Source organism: Thamnophis elegans, chromosome 1 (genome assembly GCF_009769535.1).
Source record: "Thamnophis elegans isolate rThaEle1 chromosome 1, rThaEle1.pri, whole genome shotgun sequence".
Classification (NCBI taxonomy): Eukaryota; Metazoa; Chordata; class Lepidosauria; order Squamata; family Colubridae; genus Thamnophis; species Thamnophis elegans.
In genome coordinates this window covers 21,348,597-21,373,472 of record NC_045541.1, presented here as the reverse complement: position 1 = coordinate 21,373,472, position 24,876 = coordinate 21,348,597, and the positions used below count along the sequence as shown (strand labels likewise).

Sequence of the window (24,876 nt, the reverse complement as noted above, 5' to 3'; positions counted from 1 at the left end):
TGTGACAAATGAACTGGGTTACAGGCTGTATGCATGTATCATGTCAAAATAAAGCAAATTACTCAAATTTCTCTCATTTGCACCATGATGCAATGCCACAAATGATGCATCATGGCTTGTGATGGATTCCTGAAAACATACATAGTAACAATGCAGGTCTGCCCATTCTCCCTCAAGAAAAGCAGTATAAAATATTAACAAATATTAATAATTCATACCTTTGGCGGGTGGCGCTTCTGGTTTCTTAGGCACCTTAGTTGGTACTTTCTTTTCAGGGACAACTTTCTTTGGCACTTCAGGCACTTCAAAAGATTAAAATACTTTCAGTACAAGTACGTTGGAAACAACTTGAAGAATGCAGGTATCACAAAAATAACTAAAATAATGACACCCTCCTCCATATACATTATTCATGTTTCTGATTTTTAAACAAATGCATTTCCATATTATTTACATGAATACATTAACCCGAAAGATGTTGTAAATATATAGCATTACTTGTCATATTAATAATACCACAATCATACCTTTAGCAGGTGGAGCTTCTGGTTCCTTTGGCTCAGCAACTGGAACCTTTTCTTTTGGAACAGGTTTCTTTGGCACCTCAGGCACTTGAAAATATTAGTTGATGTCAATATTATGCATCCCAAGAGTTTAGAAAAGCTACTATAATGCTAAAACCCTGTCACTCAATATGAACAGTAGTTTCCAATTCAGTCGTGCCTCATTTTAATAAAATGAAATTACAGCATACAAGATACTTATCATGTAATAAAAAATACAAGAGAAATTAAGGTCAAAGTTCACTATTAGGTAAAGGGAGATAACAGAATAAAGAGTTGGAAGGGACCCTGGAAGTTTTTTAGTCCAATCCCCTCCTCAGCACGAAATAGTATAACATTTCAGGCAAATAGTTGTCAAATCTCTTCTTCAAAATCTCCAGTGTTGGAGCATCCCCAACTTCTGGAGGCAAGTCATTCCACTGATTAATTGTTCTATTAATCTATTAATTAATATCTAACTGATTAATTGTTCTAACTGTAGGGGAACTTATTCTTAGTTCTACATGGCTTCTCTCCTTGATTAGTTTCTATCCATTGCTTCTTGTCCTGCCTTCAGGTGCTTTGGAGAATAGGTTGATCCCCTCTTCTTTGTGGCAACCTTTTAGATATTGGAATACTGCTATCATGTCACTCCTAATTCAGATCCATATTAAGTGTGTTTGCTGAATTTACAAATTGCATGTACCTTTAGCTGGTGGTGCCCCTGGCTTTTTAGGCACAGCTTTTTCTTCTGGAATGGGTTTCTTTGGTACTTCAACCACTATTAAAGGAAAGATATCAGCTGTTATTACACTTTAAGGCATCAACCTCGGCATATACACAGGGCTAGAGTTAATGGCCTACTTTCACTAACAGAAGCAGTTTCCACTGATAGAACTGGAAGCAGCTGATTCCCACTGCACTCTATAGCCTCCTGGAAGGTTTCCAAAGCCTAGAGAGCAAATCTTGACAGTTTGCTGGGAAAGTACCCACACGTGAGCTTTGCACAGAACGTTTTAGGAATAAAGATGGAAGGATAACACACAATATAATCAAATGATGACTGTGGTGGTAAACACATACATCAGTGGTGGAATTCAAATTTTTTTACTACTGGTTCTATGGGTGTGGCTTGGTGGGTGTGATGTGGCTTGTGGGCAAGGCTTGGTGGTTGTGGCAGGGGAAGGATACTGTAAAATTTCCATCCCCGCCCCACTCCATGGGAAGGTTACTGCAAAATCCCCATTTCGTCCTGATCAGCTGGGACTCGGGAGGCAGAGAATAGATGGGGGCGGGATCAGTCAGAGATGGCATTTACTGGTTCTCCCAACTACTCAAAGGTTCCGCTACCAGTTCTCCAAAACTGGTCAGAACCTGCTGAATACCAGCTCTGATATACACAATGAATGCCATGATGAAGGTTTTAGGTTTAAGCTCTCTTTAAACAGAGGAGGCATATCAAATAAAATAAATGTAAGCATGCCAAAACACACTATCCAACGTATACTTTAAATGCTTCCTCCCATTTGTTCATAGTAACTGGGGAGACAAATATCTTAACTGTGATGCATCCGTTTGTTTATGTGTTTATTAAAGTAATTTCCATGAAATCTCAGCCTATTGCTCTTGACAAAAATCTCAACAAGGAATCTTAAATTACAATCAATCAGATTCTCCCTGGGGTAAATCAACTGGGGTTGAATGTCATCTTATTCCATTGTCAGGCAGTGAATAACATGACATTTCTCCAGGCTCTCTAGTATTATATAAGATAATCTCATAAATGCCTATTCAAAAGTAAATTCTTCTTCTTAGATAAATGTTGTGTTAGTCTCTTCACTTGTATGCCACATTCAGTCATATATAAGCTTAATTTATTATTGTGCCCATCCTTAGAAAAATTATATTCAAACAGTGCTATAAATCCTGAACACACGTCATTATCTCAAATATAAATGGTTTTGAAAGACAGGTAAAGAGGCAGAACATTCTGTTTTTATATGCCAGTCACAGGGTTCAGAAACAATCATCTATAAAGCTTAAAGTAGCAATGCACATTTATAAAACAAATAGATACTATCCATAAGGGTTGTTTTTAATACGATGTACCTTTGGCTGGAGGTGCTTCTGGAACAGCAGCTGCTACCTTCTCTTCTGGGACTGCTTTCTTGGGAACTTCAGGCACTTGAAAGAAATAGTATTGTTTTCTGTTACATTTCAGTATGTTAAAACGTAAGTGAAAAGGAATTATAAAACGGACTTAGACACTGGTAGCTCTTAGCATTATTTTAATGCTTACTTCAAGATTTCAGATTAAAAAAAAAGAAAGTTATAGAAGTTTAAAAGTATAAAAACTGAATTTTCAAGACTGAGAGGAATACACGGCAGAGTTTTCTCAGAATGACATTAAGTAGGAGATGTACCTTTAGCAGGAGACGGTGGCTCTGGTTTTTTAGGTACAGCAACTGTTACTTTCTCTTCCAGTACCACTTTCTTGGGCATCTCAGGAACTTTAAAGATATTAGTATGATTTAGTTTAAAGAATTTCAAATAGTTTTCTCACAGTATAAAGAAAAGATTTCTTGTTTAAACAGACAAAAAAATGACACAAAGACAGAAGGTCGAGAATACTGGGAGTAAAATTACACGAAGATCCTTCCTTCCCATTATCATTATCATGTCCATCCCTGAGGACATCTTCAAGATTATGAAGAAATATTACATGGTCAGGTGATAAATATGATAAATCTTTTGAGTAATTAAGAAATTGAGATACAAATTTTCAGCTGCAACTCTTTCAATCATGGGTGATCCATTTACTGAAACAAATATGCTTTCAGTTGAGACTTTGGAGTTTGGACTTTGTTCACGACTGAACTCAATTGAAAATATAGAAGACTTCAAAATATCTGCAATATCCATGTCGTAAGTTTATCTCCACTGCTCCTCAGCCCTAAAAATATTTTGCAGTTTTCTTCTATATATCTATATATCAGATATTTAAAATGTATTAGATGGTGTCAATTACATAAATGGAAAAAAAGATGCACAACAATCATTTTCAACAAGACAACAAGAAACAACAACATTTGACACTAAATTTGACATAACTTTCACATATTCACAGTTCCAAGTTATGAGACAAGGGATTTGTACAGATACAAAACATATTTTCAAAGAGACATTTCTTCAATACAAAACTAGACAAACATTTATAAAGATAAGAGTGTTTTTTTTGCTTTTGAAGATAACATCTACATCTTGTATATAAGATATTTAAAATATATTAGACGGTGTAAATGACATACTGGAAAAAGATACCACACCAATAATTATCAACAAGACAATAAGAGACAACAAAATTTGACACTAGATTTGACATGACTTTCACATATGAAGGAATTTGTACGGATACAAAAACATATTTTCAAGGAGACATATCTAGACAAAACATAAAAGCTAGACAAACATTTATTAAGAGTGTATTTTGCTTTTGAAGATATCATCTACCTTTTATTGGTGAAGGTTCTATGGTTTCAGGTTCTCTTTTTTTAGGTTTAGCAACAATCACCTTTTCTTCTAATTTTTGAGGCAATTCTTTTTCTTCTATTTCTTCTTCTTCCTCCTCTTCTTCTAACTGTGTTATTTCTGGCACCACTAAGTCTTCTGGTTTCCTAGGCTGGGAAATTGCAATCTTTTCTTCTTCCTCTACTAATGTTTTAGACACTTTAACAGTTGCCTTAGGTTTAACTATACTTTTCTTCCCTTCAGGTACCAGAAGTTGTTTTTCAAGCAAGACATAATGTTCAGATTTTGGGGGTTTGGAAATGGTTGCCTCGTCTTCCACCTCAACCACTAATGACTCAAGGGGTTCTGGTTTTCTGGGTTTGGAGATAGTTAATTTTATTCCTTCCGTTTTTTGCTCTGCTTCTTTAGGCTCCATAATTGTTTTCTTGGATTTCATGATCTGTTCCTTTTTTTCATGTTTTGGAGGTTCTACTGGTTCAAGGGTCATGTGTTCTAGTTCCTGAGGCTCTGCTATATCTATCTTTTCTTCTACTGCTTCAAGCTCTACTGCCTCAATCAGCCCAAAGGATTCTTGTTTTCTAGGTTTGGCTGCAGTTATCTTTTGTTTTAGCACATGGGGTTCCACTTTTTGGGGGATGATAATAGGCTCAGGTGGCCTAGCTTTAGCAACAGCTATCTTCTTTTCTGGCTCTGGGTGATCTACCATTTCACGTGTAATCATAGGTTCAGTTTTGGGGAGTTTAGCATGAGTTCTCTTCCCTTCTTCTCTTTTTTGCTGCTTTACCGGTTCAACTACTGCAATAGCTTCAGTTTTGGCAGATACTAGTTTTTCTTCTTCTACTTTTAATGTTTTGGGCATTGTAATTGGTTTTTTAGGTTTAATCATAGTTTTCTTCTTTTCAGACACTTGAGCTTCAACTTTTTCAGGTTCCAGGACAGGTTCTGGTTTGTGGAGTTTAGCAGTAGTAATTTCTTCTTCTTCTTCTTCCTCCTCCTCCTCCTCCTCTTCTGTCTTGAACTCTATTGCTTCTGGCACCACTGCAGATTCTGATTTTTTGAGTCTGGCCACAATGATGTTCTGTTTAGATTCCACAGCTTTATCTACAGCAATAGTCTCTGTTTTTTTAAGTTTGGTAATTACTAATGTTTTTTCTGGTATATGTTCTGTGGTTCCAGCTATCACCACAGTTTCTGGTTTAGGAGATTTAGCAATAGTAATTTCTTCTTGTGCCTCCTCTTCCTCCTCCTCCTCCTCTTCCTTTTCCTCCTTCTTGAAATCGATTGCTGCAGGTTCTGGTTTTTTTCGTCTGGCAACCACAATTTTCTTTTTAGATTCCGTAGTTTTATCCATTGCAATAGTCTCTGGTTTTTTAGGTTTAGTAATTACTACCTTTTTCCCTTGTATGTGTTCTGTAACTTCTGGTTTGGGGGGTTTAGCAATAGTAATTCCTTTTTCTTCTTCTTCTCCTTCCTCCTCCTCCTTCTCTTTCTCCTCTTTCTTTTTGAATTCTATTGCATCTGCCACCACTGCAGATTCTGGTTTTCTCAGTTTGGCAATATCAGTCTTCTGTTTATCTATTGTAATAGTATCTGCTTTTTTAAGTTTAGTAATTACTAATGTTTTTTCTGGTATATGTTCTGTGATTTCAGGTATCTTCATAGTTTCTGGTTTGGGGGATTTAGCAATAGTAATTTCTTCTTGCTCCTCCTCCTCCTCTTCCTCCTCTTCCTCCTCCTCTTCCTCCTTCTTGAAATCGATTGCTGCAAGTTCTGGTTTTTTTTGTCTGGCAACCACAATTTTCTTTTTAGATTCCATAGTTTTATCTATTGCAATAGTCTCTGGTTTTTTAGGTTTAGTAATTACTACCTTTTTTCTTTGTATGTGTTCTGTAACTTCTGGTTTGGGGGGTTTAGCAATAGTAATTCCTTTTTCTTCTCCTTCCTCCTCCTCCTCTTCCTCTTCTTCTGTCTTGAACTCTATTGCATCTGCCACCACTGCAGATTCTGGTTTTCTCAGTTTGGCAATATCAATCTTCTGATTATCTACTGTAATAGTATCCGCTTTTTTAAGTTTAGTAATTACTAATGTTTTTTCTGGTATATGTTCTGTGGTTCCAGCTATCGCCACAGTTTCTGGTTTGGGGAATTTAGCAATAGTAATTTCTTCTTCCTCCCCCTCTTCTTCCTCCTCCTCCTCTTTCTCCTTCTTGAAATCGATTGCTGCAGGTTCTGGTTTTTTTCGCCTGGCAACCACAATTTTCTTTTTAGATTCCACAGTTTTATCTATTGCAATAGCCTCTGGTTTTTTAGGCTGAGTAATTACTACCTTTTTCCCCTGTATGCGTTCTGTGGTTTCAGGAGTCACCATAAGTTCTGGTTTGGGGGATTTAGTAATAGTAATTTGTTTTTCTTTCTCCTTCTCCTTCTCTTCCTCCCCCTCTTCCTCTTCCTCTTCCTCCTCTTCCTTCTTGAACTCTATTGCTTCTGGCACCATTGCAGACTCTAGTTTTCTTGTTTTGGCAATCTTAATCTTCTGCTTAGATTCCACAATTTTATCTACTGGAATAGTCTCTGTCTTTTTAGCTTTAGTAATTACTACCATTTTTCCTGGTATGTGTTCTTTGATTTCAGGTATCACCTCATGTTCTTGTTTGGGGACTTTAAAAATAACGATTTCTTTTTCTTTTTCCTCCTCCTCTTTTGTTTTGAAGTCTATTGCATCTGGCACCACTGCAGGTTCTGCTATTTTTTGTCTGGCAACTACAATCTTCTGTATAGATTCCACAGTTTTATCTACTGTGATAGTCTCTGGTGTTTTAGGTTTAGTGATGACTCCTGTTTTTCCTGGTATAAGTTCTGTGGTTTCAGGTGTCACCATAAGGTCTGGTTTGAGAGGTTTAGCAATTCTTTCCTTCAGTTCTTCCACTTCAACCTTGAGTATTTCAGGAACCCTAGCATGCTCTGGTTCTGTGGAAGTTCTCTTCTGTTGAGGCACCTGAGGCTCCACCATTTTCTGCTCTGTAGAGGGCTCAGCTTTTTTAGATTTAGTAACTGCTATTTTCCTTTGGGGCAGCTGAGGTTCAGTTATTTCTTCTTCGAGTTCTACAATTTGGGGTTTTCTAGGCTTAGTGATGGCAGCCTTCTTCTCTGGCACGTTCTCTACTATTTCTAGCGGTTCAGTGAGTTCTTGTTTTCTAGATTTAGAAATGGTTGTCTTCTGTTCTGGTACCTGAGGCTCTGCTGGCTTAGGTTTAATAATGGATTCTGGTTTGGGAGTTTTAGCCACAATTTTTTTCTCTTCTGATATTTGAGGTTGTGCTGTTATAATTTCAGGAGTGGATTCTCCTTTTCTATATAGAGAAACCGTCTCTGGTTTTTCAACTTTTGCAACAGGCATCTTCTCTTCTGCCATCCTTTTTCTGGATACCTTGGACACTTTAAATAAAATTAATTCTTGTAAGAATTTGTAAAACACAAAATGCAAATGGCAGCATGAAACTGTGCAGATAAAATAATGGGACATTTTCAATAGTTTGGTGTTGTTGTTGGTCTATGTAGTCTTTGGAGGGATTATGTACCTTTGAAAGACAGAATCTCTTCTTTCCCAGAAATGATATCTGGAACTCTTTCTTCTTTTTCTTCTAGGAGGATTTCCTCATAGGTTTCTGCCACTTAAAAATATTAGCTTTCTTTAGACATACAACTCATACTTTGAACATTTTCGGAGAAAAAAGAAAGCAAAGGACTATGAACAAAAAGAGGTCTTGCATTCTATATTAAGACTCAGATTTGTTCATAAGTTCTGGAGTCGGTCAGTTTTTAGATTAATTTGTTCCCCTATAAAAATACTCGATCACAAGTTAGAGTCTGCTTGCAACAGACTTATTCAAATTCAGTCTTTCAATAAGTGAATTCTTTTCCATAGTTAAGAATTATATATCTCTCTCTTTTTCTCTCACTGTCTTTTTGAACTTTGATGTAATAAAAAAATCAACCTGTTATATCACATTCTTTTAAAGATATGAATTTCTGCAAGAGTTTCTTTTCTAATGTAAAAAAATAAAAAACCCTGAAAATATGAACAATTTACGTCAACCAAACACAAAATTCAGAAATATATGATAATGTGCTATGATGAAAGCTTGATTAAATTGCCTTGAAATTCATTTAATTTATGATTATGTTCATGAAGACTTGATATACCTTTAGATGCTGGAAGTTCCTGTACTTTAGGACTCCGTGCAATAGAAATTATTTTTTGAGGAATCTTCTTCTCTTGAATCTCAGGTGCTTTAAAGATATTAGTATTTTTTTTAAATAAGAGGTTAATGTAAACAACAGAAAACAATTACAACAACATACACATTTCACTGGTCCTGTATTTTTCCTTATATTGTTTTTTTAATGCAAAAATTAATGATAAAAATTGTGATTTTGATTTTAGGTCAGCCAGTTCTTTCATGTTGATGGGCTGGAATGATAGATAAATATACCATTCTGTAAATCTGCAAACCTAATTGTATTTTCCTGGGTAATTTTCCTCAAATTGTTGTCTTCTAGGACTGTCCTACTACAATTTTCGTCATTCCATGCCAGAATGGCTATGGAACTGATGATAATTTCATCAATTTAATTGAAAAGATGCATTTAACTTCAGACTAACATTTTAGAAGGTAGATGTTTTCTCCCTAAAATGGCATTGAGGGATCTGTTATAATTTTTATTCAGTTTTCTCAAAGTAAATTGAGATCTATATAAAGAAAGAGTTATTATTATTGACTGCAGATGTTGCCTCCCATCACTGGGGAAGCACCCAGTCTAATGGCGATATTGGAGGTACTGAATTATAGCTCATTTGGTTATTCTATAAAATTGCACAGAGTTTTAAAAATGCTATGAATCCATCTACCTTCCATTAAATATTTGATTCTAAAAGAGATTAATAGAGGAAAACAAAGAGTCATCCACTGTTATTCCATTTTCAGCTTGAAGATGTTACCTTGGATGAGTGGTACTTCTTCCTTAGGGACAGGTTTCTTCTTTTCTAGCACATCTTTCTTGACCACTGAAGACACATCAAAGATATTAGTTTCTTTTTGAGAAACATAAAATATTAGACAAACAGAGAAACGGGTAGGCAAGAAAAGACTGAGAAGACACTGAGAAGGGTTGATTGTTTGAGCAATTTGTATAGGAACTGATGTACCTTTAGCTGGAGGAGCTTTGTCTTTTACAGGAATGCCAGTTGGTATCTTTTCTTCTGGAAGAGTTTCCTCTTCCAATTCATACACTAAAGATATTAGTAGAAATTTCAAAATGATGCACACAAAGAACAGATTAGAAAGTCAGCATTCAAACAACAGATAAGAAGACATGTAATCCATGATAATTAAAGCTCAAACCAAAACTCTCCAAAAGATAATTCATTAATTATTTGCATTCTGCATCAATAATAATAATAATAATAATAATAATTTATTAAATGTATATGCTGCCTGACTACTAGTGTCTCAGAGTGGTTTACAATTGTTCAAACTTTTAAAAACAAAGGACAAAGGGGGAAAAACACAAAAACAGCATCAAAGAACAACAATAGAAGGGAACAAAGAAGAAGAGCCATGATTTCACTTTCCTTTTCAAAACACAACGGTTAGCAGGTGAAGCAATTAATTTTGCAGCCAAAAATGAATTAATGTATTGCTGATCACATGGTGGCTGCTATCACTGCTTTGTTTGATAAGATACTTCATATTTAAATATAGGATTTCAATAAGGAATCTTTGTCACAATGTGGCAAAACAATATAAAAACAATACAACTGAAACAAACCAACAACACAAGCAGCTATCACAAAGGAAGAAGACCAAAAAGTGGGGAATTCAGGGAACCTCAAATCCTCCCACTTACAACTGACATCCAACAAAGGGGCCACCAACCACCCTTACCTAAGGTCTAGACAGAAACAAAACCAGGGCAATATCATTAACACCAAACAGATGAAAATAAATATAAGATTTTAATCTTCTTTCTTGTCAATATTCAATGTACCTTTAGGTGGTAAAGGCTCTTTTCTTTTTGGAACAGGCTTAGGCACCTTCTCCTCAGGAACAGCCTTCTTGGGCACTTCAGGCACTTTAAAGATACAGATATAATTTTTAGTCATTGATTTGTATAGGATTCTGAGAAGAATGTTACTTAATAATGAGGAAAGAACAGAACCTAAGATCATACTTAGTGAGCACCCAATCCGACATAAGCAATACATACAAAGCAAAGAGAAAAGATGTAGAATATCAGCAATTAAGCCAGAATTTATTTCATAATGGTAGCTGAAGAAAAAGAGTACCTTTAGGTGGAGGTGCCACTTCTTTTTTAGGAACAGCAGTTGGTACTTTTACTTTCGGGACTGGCTTCGGAACTTCAGGCACTTTAAAAAGATGGATTTATTTTTTAAATACACATTTAGCCATTGAATTAGAGATTAGTCAACAATGAAGAATAACAAATTGAGTATCTCTCATTCAGATTTTAGGGAGAAACAAAAAAAAAAGAGGCAAATTCATGGTGGGCAATCATTCCAATCACAAAATAAAAATAATTCTTAAAACAGTTGAGGTTTGGACAGGAAGGGAGGAATGGGGCTGCAGACAATTGGACACCTCTCTGGCACAGTGTTTCTCAAACTCAGGAACTTTAATATGCATGGAGTTGAAGGCCACACATTTTTAAGTTGCACTGCTCTAGCTCATGTAGAGATGCCTTCTGGTCTTGAGCCAAAATTTTGGGGTTCAAATTTATATTCTGGATTTTCCCCCCTTCTATAATTTTTCCCTTCTTCAGATATTTAGCATGGATTCTCAAAACCCATGAACCAATTTTGTTGCATACATGATGTACAGGGCGGGGCATAACCTTTTCCTAGGGGGTCACAGCAAGATCGACAGCAGTTTACAACTTCCGCGACACCTCATTTTAAAGCCCATAAAAAACTGAATTGAATGAGCTATTAAATGTTAAATTTGCTTTAAGAATGGCTGGAAAATTCGATTCGGAAGAACAAAGGATCATTGACAGAATAAAATGCATTGCCTTTCGAGAGGCTCGCGATGCTGGAGCGACGTTTATCAATTGAAAATGGATTGCAAACAAATTGAAACGTCATCTGGATTGGGTTACTGATAATTGGAACAAAACAGCCCAAGAATGTTTCACAAAATTTGGAGAAGGGCGTCCTCTGCAACTGTCCCAAGAAAGCAAAGCCATCATTGCAACTGGCAGTCGCAAACAACGAAAAGGAAACCGAAAAGTGGCCCAAGAAATCCTTCAAATTCGTGGAAAACGAATGACGTCTGGCCGGGAAATTCGCCAGATCTCAATCCGGCAGAGAACATTGGGGCCATAATTAAGGATGAAGTGGAAGCTCTGATGATTCAGGAGCAAGGTCAAAATCGATATTCGGTTGAAACTTTGAGAATGAATTTGGAAACTGTGTTGAAAAATCTGGAAAATCGAACGGAACTGTTTGAAGATTTGTTGTGTTCTTATCCACCTCGTTTGAATGCTGTTCGAAGGGCTAATGGTGGTCATACTGACTATTAAATCGTGTCAATAAACTCAGTTTTTGATGGGCTTTCGAATGGTGTATGAATTATTTGTGTTGTTATTACAAGTGTTGCTGTGACCCCCTAGGAAAAGGTTATGCCCCGCCCTGTACAATGACAATAAAGGCTACACTATGAATCTCAAAGCCCATGAATACATGGTGATAGTGGTAGGAAAACCTAGTTAATTTAATACATATATTCCTCAGCATTAAACAATTAAATTAATTGGCCTAGCTTTTATCAAGAATGCTAATGAAAAAGGAAATATAAAGAATATGACCCTTTAATACCTTATTTACCTTTAATAAAGAAACATGAGGACTCAGGGTTCCAGAACAAACTATGAACCTAATTTATCTATCTTTCTCACCTAGATACAATAATTTCGACTTATACTTCTGGAATGCTTGCGTTAGGCATCTCTGGTACTTGAGAAACATTTTAGGCAGGAGTGCTAATTATTTACAAAGAAGTCAAATTACCATTTTCAGTAGGCATGGAGCTAAAATATAAGGCATTGGACCAGAAGCAAGGAATACTAGGTTTTTAGCCTGCCTTAGGTTTCAAAGCCAACTTTAGGCCACACTCTCCTCCTTAATTCAGGGAAGAAGGCAAGGGAAAAAAACTTCCAAGAACATGTTGCCAGGAAATCCACAGACTAGTGAATTTAGTCACCAGGAGCTGAGACCAACTCAAAGGTACAAAATGGGGGAGGCGGGAGGGATGGGACAAAAAAATCATGTAACTATCATTTTGTTAAAGGAAAGATTTAGGTTATGAAATTGATCCTAAATGTAACTTCTCCTAAAGTGAGCATATTGCAGTTGACTTGGGGTGAGTGAGCTGCGAGGGGATATTTATTTATTAATGTCTCCCTACTCCATTCTCCTTTATGCTTATGAAAGCTCTCTGCAAAATAGAATTTATTTGTACACAGTCCAGAGTCCCTCTATGAGAGGATACACGGTTTCTAAATGTGGTACATAAATAACTATATAACCATATTTTATCTTGAAAATTCCCAGTAACAACAGGAGAGTTGGTTTGATCTACATTCTCATATGGAAACTTCTATATACAATCAATAAATGGGGATTGGTGGATTGAAAATATTTAAAGACAGTCCAGTCAAGGAAGAACAAATAAAAGAATTGATGTACCTATAGCTGGTGGAACCTCATACACTTCCTCATATTCTTCTGTCTCCTTAACTTCTTGAACTTCTTCATAATACTCATATTCCTCTGATTCTACTGTTTCCTTATACTCTTCAGCTTCAGGTTCTTCTGGAGCTTCCTCATAATACTCAGCTTCAGGTTCTTCTGAAACTTCCTCATAATACTCAACTTCAGGTTCTTCTCGCACTTCTGCATATTCTTCTTCAGCTTCTTCTGCTGGCAAGTATTCCTCAGCCTCCTCGTATGTTTCATACTTCTCATATTCTTCATAAACATATTCTTCAGTAGTAGAGGCAGGAGGAATGACCTTTTCCTTATGAACAATCTTCTTTCTTATCACAGGCACTTTAAAGACAATTAACTTGCCATTATTTCAAAGACGGCATAAAAACCATTCAAAACAAAGTACCCACAGATATCAAATAATTATAATACCTTATTCTAAAATAAACATGTAACCTAACTGGCATATAACATTGTTAGTCAGCAGAAATAAACTGGAAGGCATTATGAAAGATGAACTTTTTTTTTGCCAAATCTTTGTGAGGAAATGCTTATGTTTTATTAGATACCAAATGCCTTTTCATGTATCAGCAAATAAATTTTGATAGGAATATCTTTCTCTTTTTTTACTTTTATTTAACTTTACATTCTACTTTGCTTTGAGAGTTCAGATTCGGTTTCTCCTTTTTTATTCTTACATCAAGAGCCCCGCAAGATAGTGACAATCCCAAAGTCATCTAGTAAATTCTATAGTTGACTAGAAGCCTGAAACTGGCTACATAGTCATTGATTTACAATGAAAGAATAAGAAAGCAACGTGAGACATACAACATGTGTTCATGGGGTTTTTGTTTGCAAACATTTAACATACATATTATTGACATACTACATATTTGACAATGCTGTATATATATCAAGTGTAATACTGTGGAATAAAATTTTAACCAGGTAAGGATTGTGCCTTTCATAGGTGGATTTAATTTTTTTTAAGAGGTATGTTCTTTTCAAGGAAGACTTACTTGGACATCAAGTATTTTAACTGACAATATGAACCGATATTGGATATATTTTTAACACCCTTTGGTGGGATTTTTTTAAAGTTTTTTTTCTGGAGCAACAAAAATGATAGCTCAATGACAAGGTGAATGATTCCAATATTTATATACATAGGCATACCTTTGGCTGGAGGAACTGGCACTTTTGGGGGAGCTTCAGGCATTTTCTCTTCAGGTTTACGAACTCCAGGCACTTTAAAGATAGTACAGAGGGGGTTTTTTTTGATGATCAAAATATAAGACATCAAAAAATTCTGAATGGCTGATACTGATGCTTAATATTTAAGAATATAGGTAACAGGTAGCATCAATAAGAATATAAGAGCATAAAAACATAAGCAGTTCCCTATGAACCAGACCCATCTAGTTCAGCATGGGTTCTTATAGTGGATACCCAACTGCATAAAGAAGCACATAGGTCTCCTAGCAATGGCCTTTGGAGGCAGCCATAGTCCCATCAGAGCTAATAGCCACTGATCCCCCTTGACTTCTGAAACTTGATCCAACCCTTATTTAAAGCCAGCCACATGGGTAGCCAGCATTACATTTCATGATTCCAAATTCCAATGTTGAATTACATGTATAAAAATACATTTTCTTTTGTTTGTTCGGATTCTACCAGGATTCAGTTTCATTGGGTAACCTCTGATTCTGCAATTTTGGGAAGGAAAAAATAGCTTCACATAGTCCAGATCATGCATGCTGTTATACAACACAATCCTGTCCCTTTGCATTTGAATCAATATATATTTTTTCTGCAGAGTTTCAAAATACTAGATGTACCTTTGGCTGGTGGAGGTGGCACTTTTTTGGGAACAGTCACTTCCTCTTCTGGAACAGGTTTGGGAACTTTAAGAATGGAAAGACAGATAATTTTTCTTCAAGATTTTGAGCTCAACTCAATGTGGACAAACATATAAGATATCCAAAAGCTATGAACTAGTGTATTGGTGTCTACTTAAGAATAGACAATATTGGTATCTACCACTGACAAGTAATGTCAGTGTTAATGATTTTGGTATTACTATTTTAAATGATAGATATACCTTTGGCTGCTGGAGGTGGCACTTTCTTGGGAACAGCCACTTTCTCTTCTGGGACAGGTTTGGGAACTTTGAGAATTGAAAGATAGATATTTTTCTTAAAGATATTGAGCTTAACTCCTCAGGGACATATAAACATACAAGACATCACAAGACCTACTAACATTGGTCTCTAATCCTTTTAAGAATAAGAATCCCAAGTATTGTCAACATTAATATTTTTCATATTACTATAGTAAAAATTAGATATACTTTTGGCTGGTGAACTGGCACCTCTTTTGGAAAAGGCACTTTCTATTCCAGGACAGTTTTGGGAATTTCAAGTACTTATAAGATAGCACAAAAGATATTTGTGTGTGTGTTGGGTCAACATGGACAAACACATAAGACATCACAACACTTTCAATGACCAATATTGGTGCCTAATGCTTAAGAAGAAGGAAGAGAAGTAATGGTTTTATACTACTTTTAAAAATGGTGAATATGCCTTTGGCTAATGGAAGTGGTACTTTTTTGGGGGAAAGGACACTTCCTCTTTTGGGCAGGTTAGGGAAGTTCAGGAATTGAAAGGTTAGTTTTTTAAAAAAAGATTTTGAGCTCAACTCACCATGAACAAACATATAAGTTCAGAAATGGAACGATATTTTTTTTCTTAGACATTTTGAGCTCATCTCACCATGGACAAACATAAAATACTAGAAAACTTTGAACTACCATAGCAATATTTAACACTTAAGAATATAGATGACAAGTAATACCAATCTTGACGTTCTTTCTTAGTATTATAAATGTTAGATGTACCTTTAGCTGGTGGAGATGGCACCTTTTTAGGAACGGGCACTTCCTCTTCTGGGACAGGTTTGGGAACTTTAAGAATTGAAAGACAGATAATTTTTCTTCAAGATTATGAGCTCAACTCAACGTGGACAAACATATAAGACACCCAAAAACTATGAACTAGTGTACTGGTATTTACTTAAGAATAGACAGTATTGGTGTCTACCACTTAAGGATAACGATGACAAGTAATGTTGGTGTTCATGATTTTGGTATTACTATTTTAAATGGTAGATATACCTTTGGCTGCTGGAGGTGGCACTTTCTTGGGAACAGCCACTTTCTCTTCTGGGAGAGGTTTGGGAACTTCAGGCACTTTAAAGATAGTATAGAGGACTTTTAAAAAAGATTTTGGTCTCAAGGCAACATTGACAAACACGTAAGACATCACAAGATTTTGGTTTAATAGATTTTGGACAAACATACAAGGTACACAAAAACTATTGGTGTCTACTTAAGAATAGACAATATTGGTGTCTACCACTTAAGAATAAAGATGACAAGTAATGTCAACTTTTTTTTTTCATACTACTATTACACATATTAGATGTACCTTTGGCTGTTGGAGGTGGCACTTTTTTAGGAACTGGCACTTCCTCTTCTGGGACAGGTTTGGGAACTTCAGGGATTGAAAGACAGATACATTTTCTTTTAGGAGGTTGAGCTCATCCCACCATTGATAAACATATAAGGCATTATATGTTTTGGACTACCAATGCTGGTGCTAAACATTATAGATGACATGAAATTTTAATCTTAATGTTTTCCTTTTACTGTTATAAATGATAGATGTACCTTTGGCTGGTGGAGGTGGCGCTTTTTTGGGAACAGGCACTTTCTCTTCTGGGACAGCTTTGGGAACTTCAGGAACTTTAAAAAGAGATGGTATTCTTATTTCAAGGTTTTGTTCTTAGCTCATCGTGGACAAATATAGAAAACAATGCAAAATGTTGAATTTTCTGTTCTTTGTGTTTAACCCTTAACTGAAGAATGTAAGTGATATATATTGTCAACATTTTGTTCACATGGTTACAAATTTCATCTGTACCTTTGGCTGGTGGAGGTGGCACCTTTTTGGGAACTGGCACTTTCTCTTCTGGGATAGGTTTTGGAACTTCAGGGACTTGGAAAAAAAGATTTAACGATTTTTAATAAAGATTTTGTTCTCAAGTCACCAAAGTGAAACATACAGTAGCAGACATTACAAAACGCTGAAGAACTATCAAGCCCAATATTGCATCACATGATGAAGGAAGCAAGAATCATGTAGACATTGTGAAAGCCTTTAAGGCAAGAGTTAAAGAATTCTGGATACCACAACAGTAACCACCCGTTCTCTTTTATTAAAGAGTTTATTGAAGTGGAGCCTGACTCTTCTTTCTAGGCTTTTCACAACTCAGACTTAAGGTTGAACATCTCCATTAGTTGTGGATGGTTTCTGTCTAAATTCCTCCTGTTTCTACTTCAGTCTCCTCAAATTCAGGTAATGTCATTCCCCCCACCTCCAGTTTCGAAAATTAGGTGGGCACAAACTTTAACTGGTGGAGCGGGAACATTTGAGGACCTTCTGGCACTTTTCCTTCTGGAACAAGATTGGGAATTTTAGGGACTTGAAAGGTAGATATTTTTTCTTTAAGAGATAGAGCTCAGCTTACTATAACAAACGTACAAGTTAGCACAAAACTTTGAACTAGCAAGATTTTTGTCCAATGTTTAAGGATATGGATGAGAAGTAATTCATTTTTTTGCACACTATCATAAATATTTGAAGCATGCAATGGGTACTTCTTTGAGAATGGGCACTTTTTATCTTCCTGGATATATCTGGAAACCTTGGGCACTTTTAAGATAGGAAGATTTTTTTGGAAAAAAGATGTCGGTCTCAAGTCAACATGGATAGACAATACAAGACACAGTAAAACTTTAAGCTATTAATTTTGTTGTTTAACATTCAACTGAAGAAGATACATGACTAGCAACATCAACACAGTATTTTCTTTCATACTGGTTCAGGTTTCACATATACCTTTGGCTGGTGGAGCTGGTACTTTTTTGGGAACCGTTACTTTTTCTTCTGGGACAGGCTTGGGAACTTCAGGCACTTTAAAAAGAGATGGTTCCTTTTAAAAGGTTTGATCTCAAATCAGCATGGACTAGCATACAAGCTGCTAGATATTTTTAACAGAAATTGGTATTTAATATTTATGAAGATGTATGACAGCTGACATCAACATTTTCCCCAACTGCTATAAATATTCTATGCAACGACTCAACAGATAGAGCTGGCAGTTTTTCAGGAATAGGTTTGGAAACTGAAGGGATTTGAAAGATAGATTTATTTTCTGTAAGATTTTGAGCTCAGCTCACTAGGGACAACAAACACGTAAGACTTCACAAACTTTAAACTACTGATATTGGTGACTCATTGTCAGGCATTTGAATGATAAGGAATGCCAAAATTAGTCCTTCGTTATAAATATTAGATGTACCTTTGGCTGGTGGAGCTGGAACTTTTTTGGGAACTTCAAATATTTCCTCTTCCTCCACTACCTCTTCCTCTATTACCTCTTCCTCCATTACCTCTTCCTCCACTACTTTGGGAACTTCAGGGACTTGAAAAACAGTATGATTTTTTTTTAGAATGAATATTTTTTATTTATTTCAGATCAACACAAACAAATATGGAAGACCTAAAAGCTTGCAGCACTGGTGTTTGAAACTTAAAATATTAATGATACATACAGCCCACATTTGTTTTCAAGATATTTTAAGTATTAAATGAATATTTGGCAAGAGCACCTAACACTTTAAGAGGAAAGAAACATTCTCGCACATAACATGATGACAATTGCAGACAATTTAAATAAAGCATTTTTTTAAAAAAGATTTTGATAAGAACTTGGATAACATACAAAGCATCACAAAACACCACATGCTGATATTAGTGCTAAATATTTAACAATGCTGCAGATACTGTCAATATTCAATATTTATGTTTTTTCATAGACTTATATATTTCACATGTACCTTTAGCTGGTGGAGCTGGCACCTTTTTAGCAACAGGCACTTTCTCTTCTGGAACACGTTTGGGAACTTCAGGGATTGAAAGACAATTTTTTGTCTGTAAGATTTTGAGCTCAACTCACCATGGACAAACATGACAAAACTTTGAACTACCAGTATTTATATCTTATGCTCAAGAATAAAGATGAGACATCACGTCACTATTAAAGTTCTTTCCATATTATTTTTTCAAAAGTTAGATGTACCTTTGGCTGGTGGAGCTGGTACTTTTTTAGGAATGGGCACTTCTTCTTCTTCTACAACTGGTATAGGAACTTCAGGCACTTTAAAAAATATAGGATTTTCTTATTTTAAGATTTTGTTATCAATTCACTATTGACAAATGTCAACTCAAGACAACTCAAGGATGTGAAGCATTAATTAGGGCATTTAACCCTTAACAGAAGAATTACTGTGAAATATATTGTGAATTTTGTTTTAACAGTGTTACAAATTCCACCTGTACCTTTAGCAGGAGGAGCTGGCATCTTTTTGGGAACAGGCACTTTCTCTTCTGGGACAGGTTTGGGCACTTTAAAAAAAGGAATTTTTAATTTTTAAAAATGTTTTTGGTCTTAAGTCAACAGAAGATAGTATAAAATATTGAACTATTAGTTATTGTTGTCTAATTGTTAGAAATTCTCTTTATATATAGCACTACAGATCAAACAGTGTACAATCACCATGTGTTTTACTGCTTAACTATAACAGGAAACAGGAAAGTTTTCTTAGAACAAAAGGACATAAAGTATATACTATAGATCCAAACTTGTAAACACTGCCATCTGCTAGCTGAATACTGCTATAGTTGTTGTATAAAATATATATTCCAACAAAATACATTCTAACACTAATACTTAAGAATATGAGTGAACATTAGTGTTTTCCATGATGTTATAAATATTAGATATACCTTTGGCTGGTGGAGCTGGCACTTTTTTGGGAACTGGGACTTCCTCTTCTGGGACTGGTTTGGGAACTTTAGGCACTTTGAAAATAGTATGTTTTTTTAAGTATTATGTATTCAAGTCAATATGAACAAACTTAATAGAAGTTTAAACTACAAAATATGGATATAATGTACTTGACTGACAAAGATTAATGACAAATACCATCAACATTTATTTGTTTTAAGAGGTTTTAAAGACAAGATGTACACTTGACACGGCGAGTTGTTGCCTTTAAAGGCAAAATCAGATTGGTTTCTGGAATTCATTTGCAATCTTATATAGCATAAAGATTATAAGAATTCTTAAAGATTTTTGTCTCAACATGGACAAACAAACAAGATATGACAAAATTTAAATACCGACACTCGTCTATGTCAGTGACAAGCAATGACAACACTTATAACTTTTTAGTACTGTCCCAAATTTCACAGGTACCTTTGGCTGGTGGTGGTGCTGGAACCTTTTTGGGAATAGGCACTTCCTCTTCTGGGACAGGTGTGGGAACTTCAGGCACTTTTAAAGATAGTATGGAGGATGTTTTTTTAAAAAAGATTTTCAGCATGGACAAACACATAAGACACCACAAAACTTTGAACTACCAAAATTCATGTCTAATAACATGGATGACAAGCAATATTTATGTTAACGTTTCTTCATATTACTCTTCAGATAAGACATACCTTTAGCTTTTGGAGGTGGCACTTTTTTGGGAACAGCTACTTTTTCTTCTGGGACTGGTTTGGGAACTTCAGGCACTTTGAAAAAAGATATTTTTTTTAATTGAAAGATAGATGTCTTTTCTTTAAGCTATTCAACTCAATCCAGAAAGATATAAAATATCAGAAAATGTTGAATTACTTTAGCAATATTGGTGTCTAACATTTAAGAATAAGGATGACAAGTAATAGTGATGTAAATGTTTTTTCGTATTGCTATTTGAAATATAATATGTACCTTTGGCTGGTGGAGATGGCACCTTTTTGGAAACAAGTACTTCCTCTTCCAGGACAGGTTTAGGAACTTCAGCCACTTTTAAGATAATATGGAAGATTTTTATAAAGATGTTGGTCTCAACAGGTACAAACATATAAGAAATCACAGACTTTGAAGTACCAATGTCTAATAACACAGATGACAAGTAACATTAATGTTAATGTCTTTTTTTTCATATTACTGTTTTAATTGGGCATACCTTTAGTTGGTGGAGCTGGCACTTTTTTGGGAACAGGGACTTTCTCTTCTGGGACAGGTTTGGGAACTTCAGAAATTGAAAGAGATGGATTTTCTTTTAAGATTTGAGTTCAACTCACCATAGATAAGCATAAGATATCACAAAAACTTAAACTACAGTATGCAGGTAGTCCTTGAATTACGACCATGATTGAACCCAAAATTTATGTTGCTAAGGGGAAACATTTGTGAAGTATGTTTTACCCCATTTTACAACTTTTCTGGCCACATTTGTTAAGTGAATCCCTGCGGTTGTTAAATTAGCAACATCGTTGTTGAGTGAATCTGGATTCTGCATTGAGTTTGCTGGCCAGAAGGTCACAAAAGAAGATCTCATGACCTTGGGACACTGGAACAGTCATAAATATGAACCAGTTGCCAAGCATCTGAATTTTGATCACCTGACCATGGTGCAACATTGTAAGCGTGAAAAATGACCATAAGTCACTTTTTTCAGTGCCGTTGTAACTTTGAACAGTCATTAAATGAACTGTTGTAAATCGAGGACTACCTGTACTTAAGAATATAGATGAATATCAATCTTGGTGTTCTTTCTTACTGTTTATAAATATTAAATATACCTTTGGCTGGTGGAGCTGGCACTTTTTTGGGAACGGGCACTTCCTCTTCTGGGACAGGTTTGGGAACTTTAAGAATTGAAGGATAGATTATTTTTACTTAAAGATGTTGAGCTCAGATCATCATGGACAAACATATAAGATGTCAGAAATCTTTAAACTACGGTGGCAATATTGGTGTCTAATACGTACGAATAAGAATGCCAATAATGCCAGAAATCTTTAAACTACGGTGGCAATATTGGCAATATTGACATTATTAGTGTTAAAGTTTTAATATAATTATTTTAAATGCTAGATATATCTTTAACTGCTGGAGGTGACACTTTCTTGGGAACAGGCACTTCCTCTTCAGGCACTTTAAAAAGGGATGGTCTTCTTGTTTTAAGAATTACTCTGCAACTCAACATGTACAGATGTACAAGAAAACATAAAACTTAGAAACATTGGGTTTTGTTTTAAACTTAATTGAGAAACATGAACAACAAGTACAGCCCATGATAATTTATTTTCACACAGGTTCAAATATTAGATGTACCTTTGGCTGGTGGAGGTGGCACCTTTTTGGGAGCAGGCACTTTCTCTTCTGGAACGGGTTTGGGAACTTCAGGAACTTAAAAAAATAGTTGGGAGAGTTTGATTTGAGGCCCCGATGAGAAGATAATGACAACAAGAATTTTTTAAGAGGGTGAAGTATGGTTGGATTAAGCCAGACATTTGCAGAAATGGTTAAGAAAAGGGACTTAGAAGTTGAATAATTCAGGGGCACCTCTATGAATTTAAAATGTTTGGAGATATAAAGCACATAAGAGTATTTGCTATGTAATTTAAAAGCACAGCTAATATAATTCTATTATACTTGGTAGGAAAAAAACAGTGAAGTCTGCTTAGCCCTTTTATTAGCATAACAGAAGAATAAATCATGATGCTGTCAAAGTACCTTTTGCAACAGGTGGTGGTGGTGGCTCCACTTTTTTGGGAACAGGTTCAGGAATCTTCTTTGCTGGTATAACTTTCTTAGGTACTTCTGGCACTTGAAAACATTTTTTGTTCAGATTTAGACTTAAGTCTCATTAATATATGCAGTGAATAAAACACAGTAAGGCACAACCACTGTTTTAATGCAGTGTAAGCCAAGAACATGCAAGAAGAGTCATTAGCACCAGCTTTCTGCCAGATTCTACTCAGGGTGCTTGGAAAGTTGATTCTCAAACTAAATAATAATGAAAAAAAAAAGCCTAGCGTGATTTGGATTTATTTGGAAATAAATCTAAAATGTTCCTTAAAACATAATTAGATGTCGTGTATGTACTGCATCAAAGAAACCTCTCTCAAAATAGGCCCATTTTAATTTGCAATTCTCTCTATCATTTGGGGCTTGTGTGTGTTTATTCTCTTAAGCTAATTGTTTTTAAACTTTTTTTCTTCTAAGGATCCCTTTTCACTTTAAAAAAATGCAGAGGATCTGAAAAAAGGCTTTGTTTCTATTAGTTATATTTTTAAATATTTACTGTGTTAAAAAATAAAACTGATACTTTTTCTGCTACTACCCCTCACAATTGTTTGATGGGATTTTAATATTATAGTACTTTTCAACATAGGCTGGCAAATATTTTGATTTGGTGACCCATGAGAGAGTACTGGGGAAACTTTAAGAAACTATCCTAAATATATACATATTTTAACATACAATTTCTATTAAACTCTTTTTTTAAATGCTTCTCTCTCTCATGTTGTTTTGTATTATAAAATATTTTCACGCTGGTGTTTTAAATATAAATTTCCGAGAATGAATTGAAATCTGCAGCTTTTGCTGCAGACTAATGGATTAGAAATCCATTCCATTGAACTCAATGGGATTTATGACTAAGTAAAAATGCATAATATCAGGTCACATACTTTATTTGGAATGTATAATGAAAAATACTGGTGTCTTCCAACAGAAGATAATATTTGTAGCAAAATAATAAAATAAAATAAAATGAAATAGAGACTGATATTGATTCTGGTGGTATCCAAAAAGTTTTGAAAAGGTGAAAGACGTTGATGTACATTTTGTTGGCATGTCTTCTTCAAGAATTTTTTCAATTTTAAGAAACAATTTGTAAATGAATTGTCATCAACCCAAAGACCATAAAAATGACACATGTAAAGAACATGCAACAGTAATATCCAAGATAAACAAGCCCTTCTTTACAGAACAAGTTGGTATACCTTTAGCTGGCAGAGGCAACTCAGCTTCAATTTCTTCTTCCTCAAAGATCTCAGGCACTTTAAAGATATTAAGAAATTTGATGTTTGAAACATATCACAAAGAAAAAGAAGGAGGTAGAAGAGCAAAAGGCAAACCCTACTATAGGTTAGAGGATCATAATTACAAATCCACTTGTTCTTCCTGGGTGTCATAATTCACTTCGAAAGTCATATGTGACACATATTTGCAAGTTCCATGGGGTGGGGTGGGGTGTGTGCAAACAGTTGAATATCCATGTATAATTTAAGAGTGCTCTTTCAGGTAGCTTTAGGTAGAGGCAGTTCTCCACCTATTTCCGCACAGATTAATTGGCAAATCGATTTTATTCAAAGCGGAATATAATAAAAGCAAAGCAAAGTGGAAGAGTGAAAGAATCAAAACCGGAATGGTAGAACTGCAGCAGCTGAACCCAGAAGGTTTAGGGACTTACAAAATGGGACTGACAGAAATTATCAGCTGTTGTTGTAAACTGCTTGTTTTGGCTTGAACGCCTTTTGCTTAATATATAGACCAAGTGAATTACTATATATGTTTGCCTCACAATATGATATACCTTCAGCAGGAGGTTCTTCTACTCGTTTACGGACAGGAACATGCACTTTCTCTTCAGGTACCGGTTTCTTAGGCACTTTGATTGAAAAAAAATACAGAAATACTTTTGAGTATGGAGTTCCATTTTGGCACAAAGCAGAGAAGAATAGCCCCAAAGACACCAAAATACAGACATAAAGACCACTTGAAAAGACCAGGGACAAGCTTTCTTGGCGCATTGTGTTTAAAAACATACACACACACAAACACAAAAGGACACAAGGATTGTTACATGAATTTGTACAGGTTAAATTCCAAAGTGATGTACCTTTAGCTGGTGGAGCTTCTTTCCTTTTGGGCACAGGAACCTTTTCCTCAGGGACAGGTTTCTTTGGCACTTCAGGCACTTTAGAGATAAGGTTTGAGATGACTGAGGATCAATATGTTATAGCATATGAAACATCACAGACAAGGACAGTT

General features: G+C 35.5%; 1 protein-coding gene across 1 annotated transcript in view; it reads right to left on the bottom strand.

The window, feature by feature from the left end:
- Positions 1-24,876, bottom strand: part of LOC116522425 (titin-like) — a 309,289-nt gene that overhangs the window by 138,635 nt on the left and 145,778 nt on the right. The window contains 33 exon segments of the mRNA XM_032237329.1: positions 219-302; positions 528-611; positions 2,652-2,726; positions 2,966-3,052; positions 4,299-5,377; positions 6,545-7,505; positions 7,649-7,741; positions 8,274-8,360; positions 9,070-9,162; positions 9,277-9,360; positions 10,119-10,202; positions 10,417-10,497; positions 12,835-13,197; positions 14,032-14,103; positions 14,694-14,759; positions 14,957-15,022; positions 15,755-15,820; positions 16,031-16,105; positions 16,344-16,409; positions 16,586-16,660; positions 16,839-16,913; positions 18,280-18,402; positions 18,818-18,883; positions 19,060-19,137; positions 19,320-19,385; positions 19,767-19,841; positions 20,239-20,316; positions 20,484-20,558; positions 20,758-20,922; positions 21,615-21,680; positions 22,150-22,224; positions 22,552-22,635; positions 24,725-24,826. Of these exon segments, the coding sequence (XP_032093220.1) occupies positions 219-302; positions 528-611; positions 2,652-2,726; positions 2,966-3,052; positions 4,299-5,377; positions 6,545-7,505; positions 7,649-7,741; positions 8,274-8,360; positions 9,070-9,162; positions 9,277-9,360; positions 10,119-10,202; positions 10,417-10,497; positions 12,835-13,197; positions 14,032-14,103; positions 14,694-14,759; positions 14,957-15,022; positions 15,755-15,820; positions 16,031-16,105; positions 16,344-16,409; positions 16,586-16,660; positions 16,839-16,913; positions 18,280-18,402; positions 18,818-18,883; positions 19,060-19,137; positions 19,320-19,385; positions 19,767-19,841; positions 20,239-20,316; positions 20,484-20,558; positions 20,758-20,922; positions 21,615-21,680; positions 22,150-22,224; positions 22,552-22,635; positions 24,725-24,826 (4,869 nt within the window).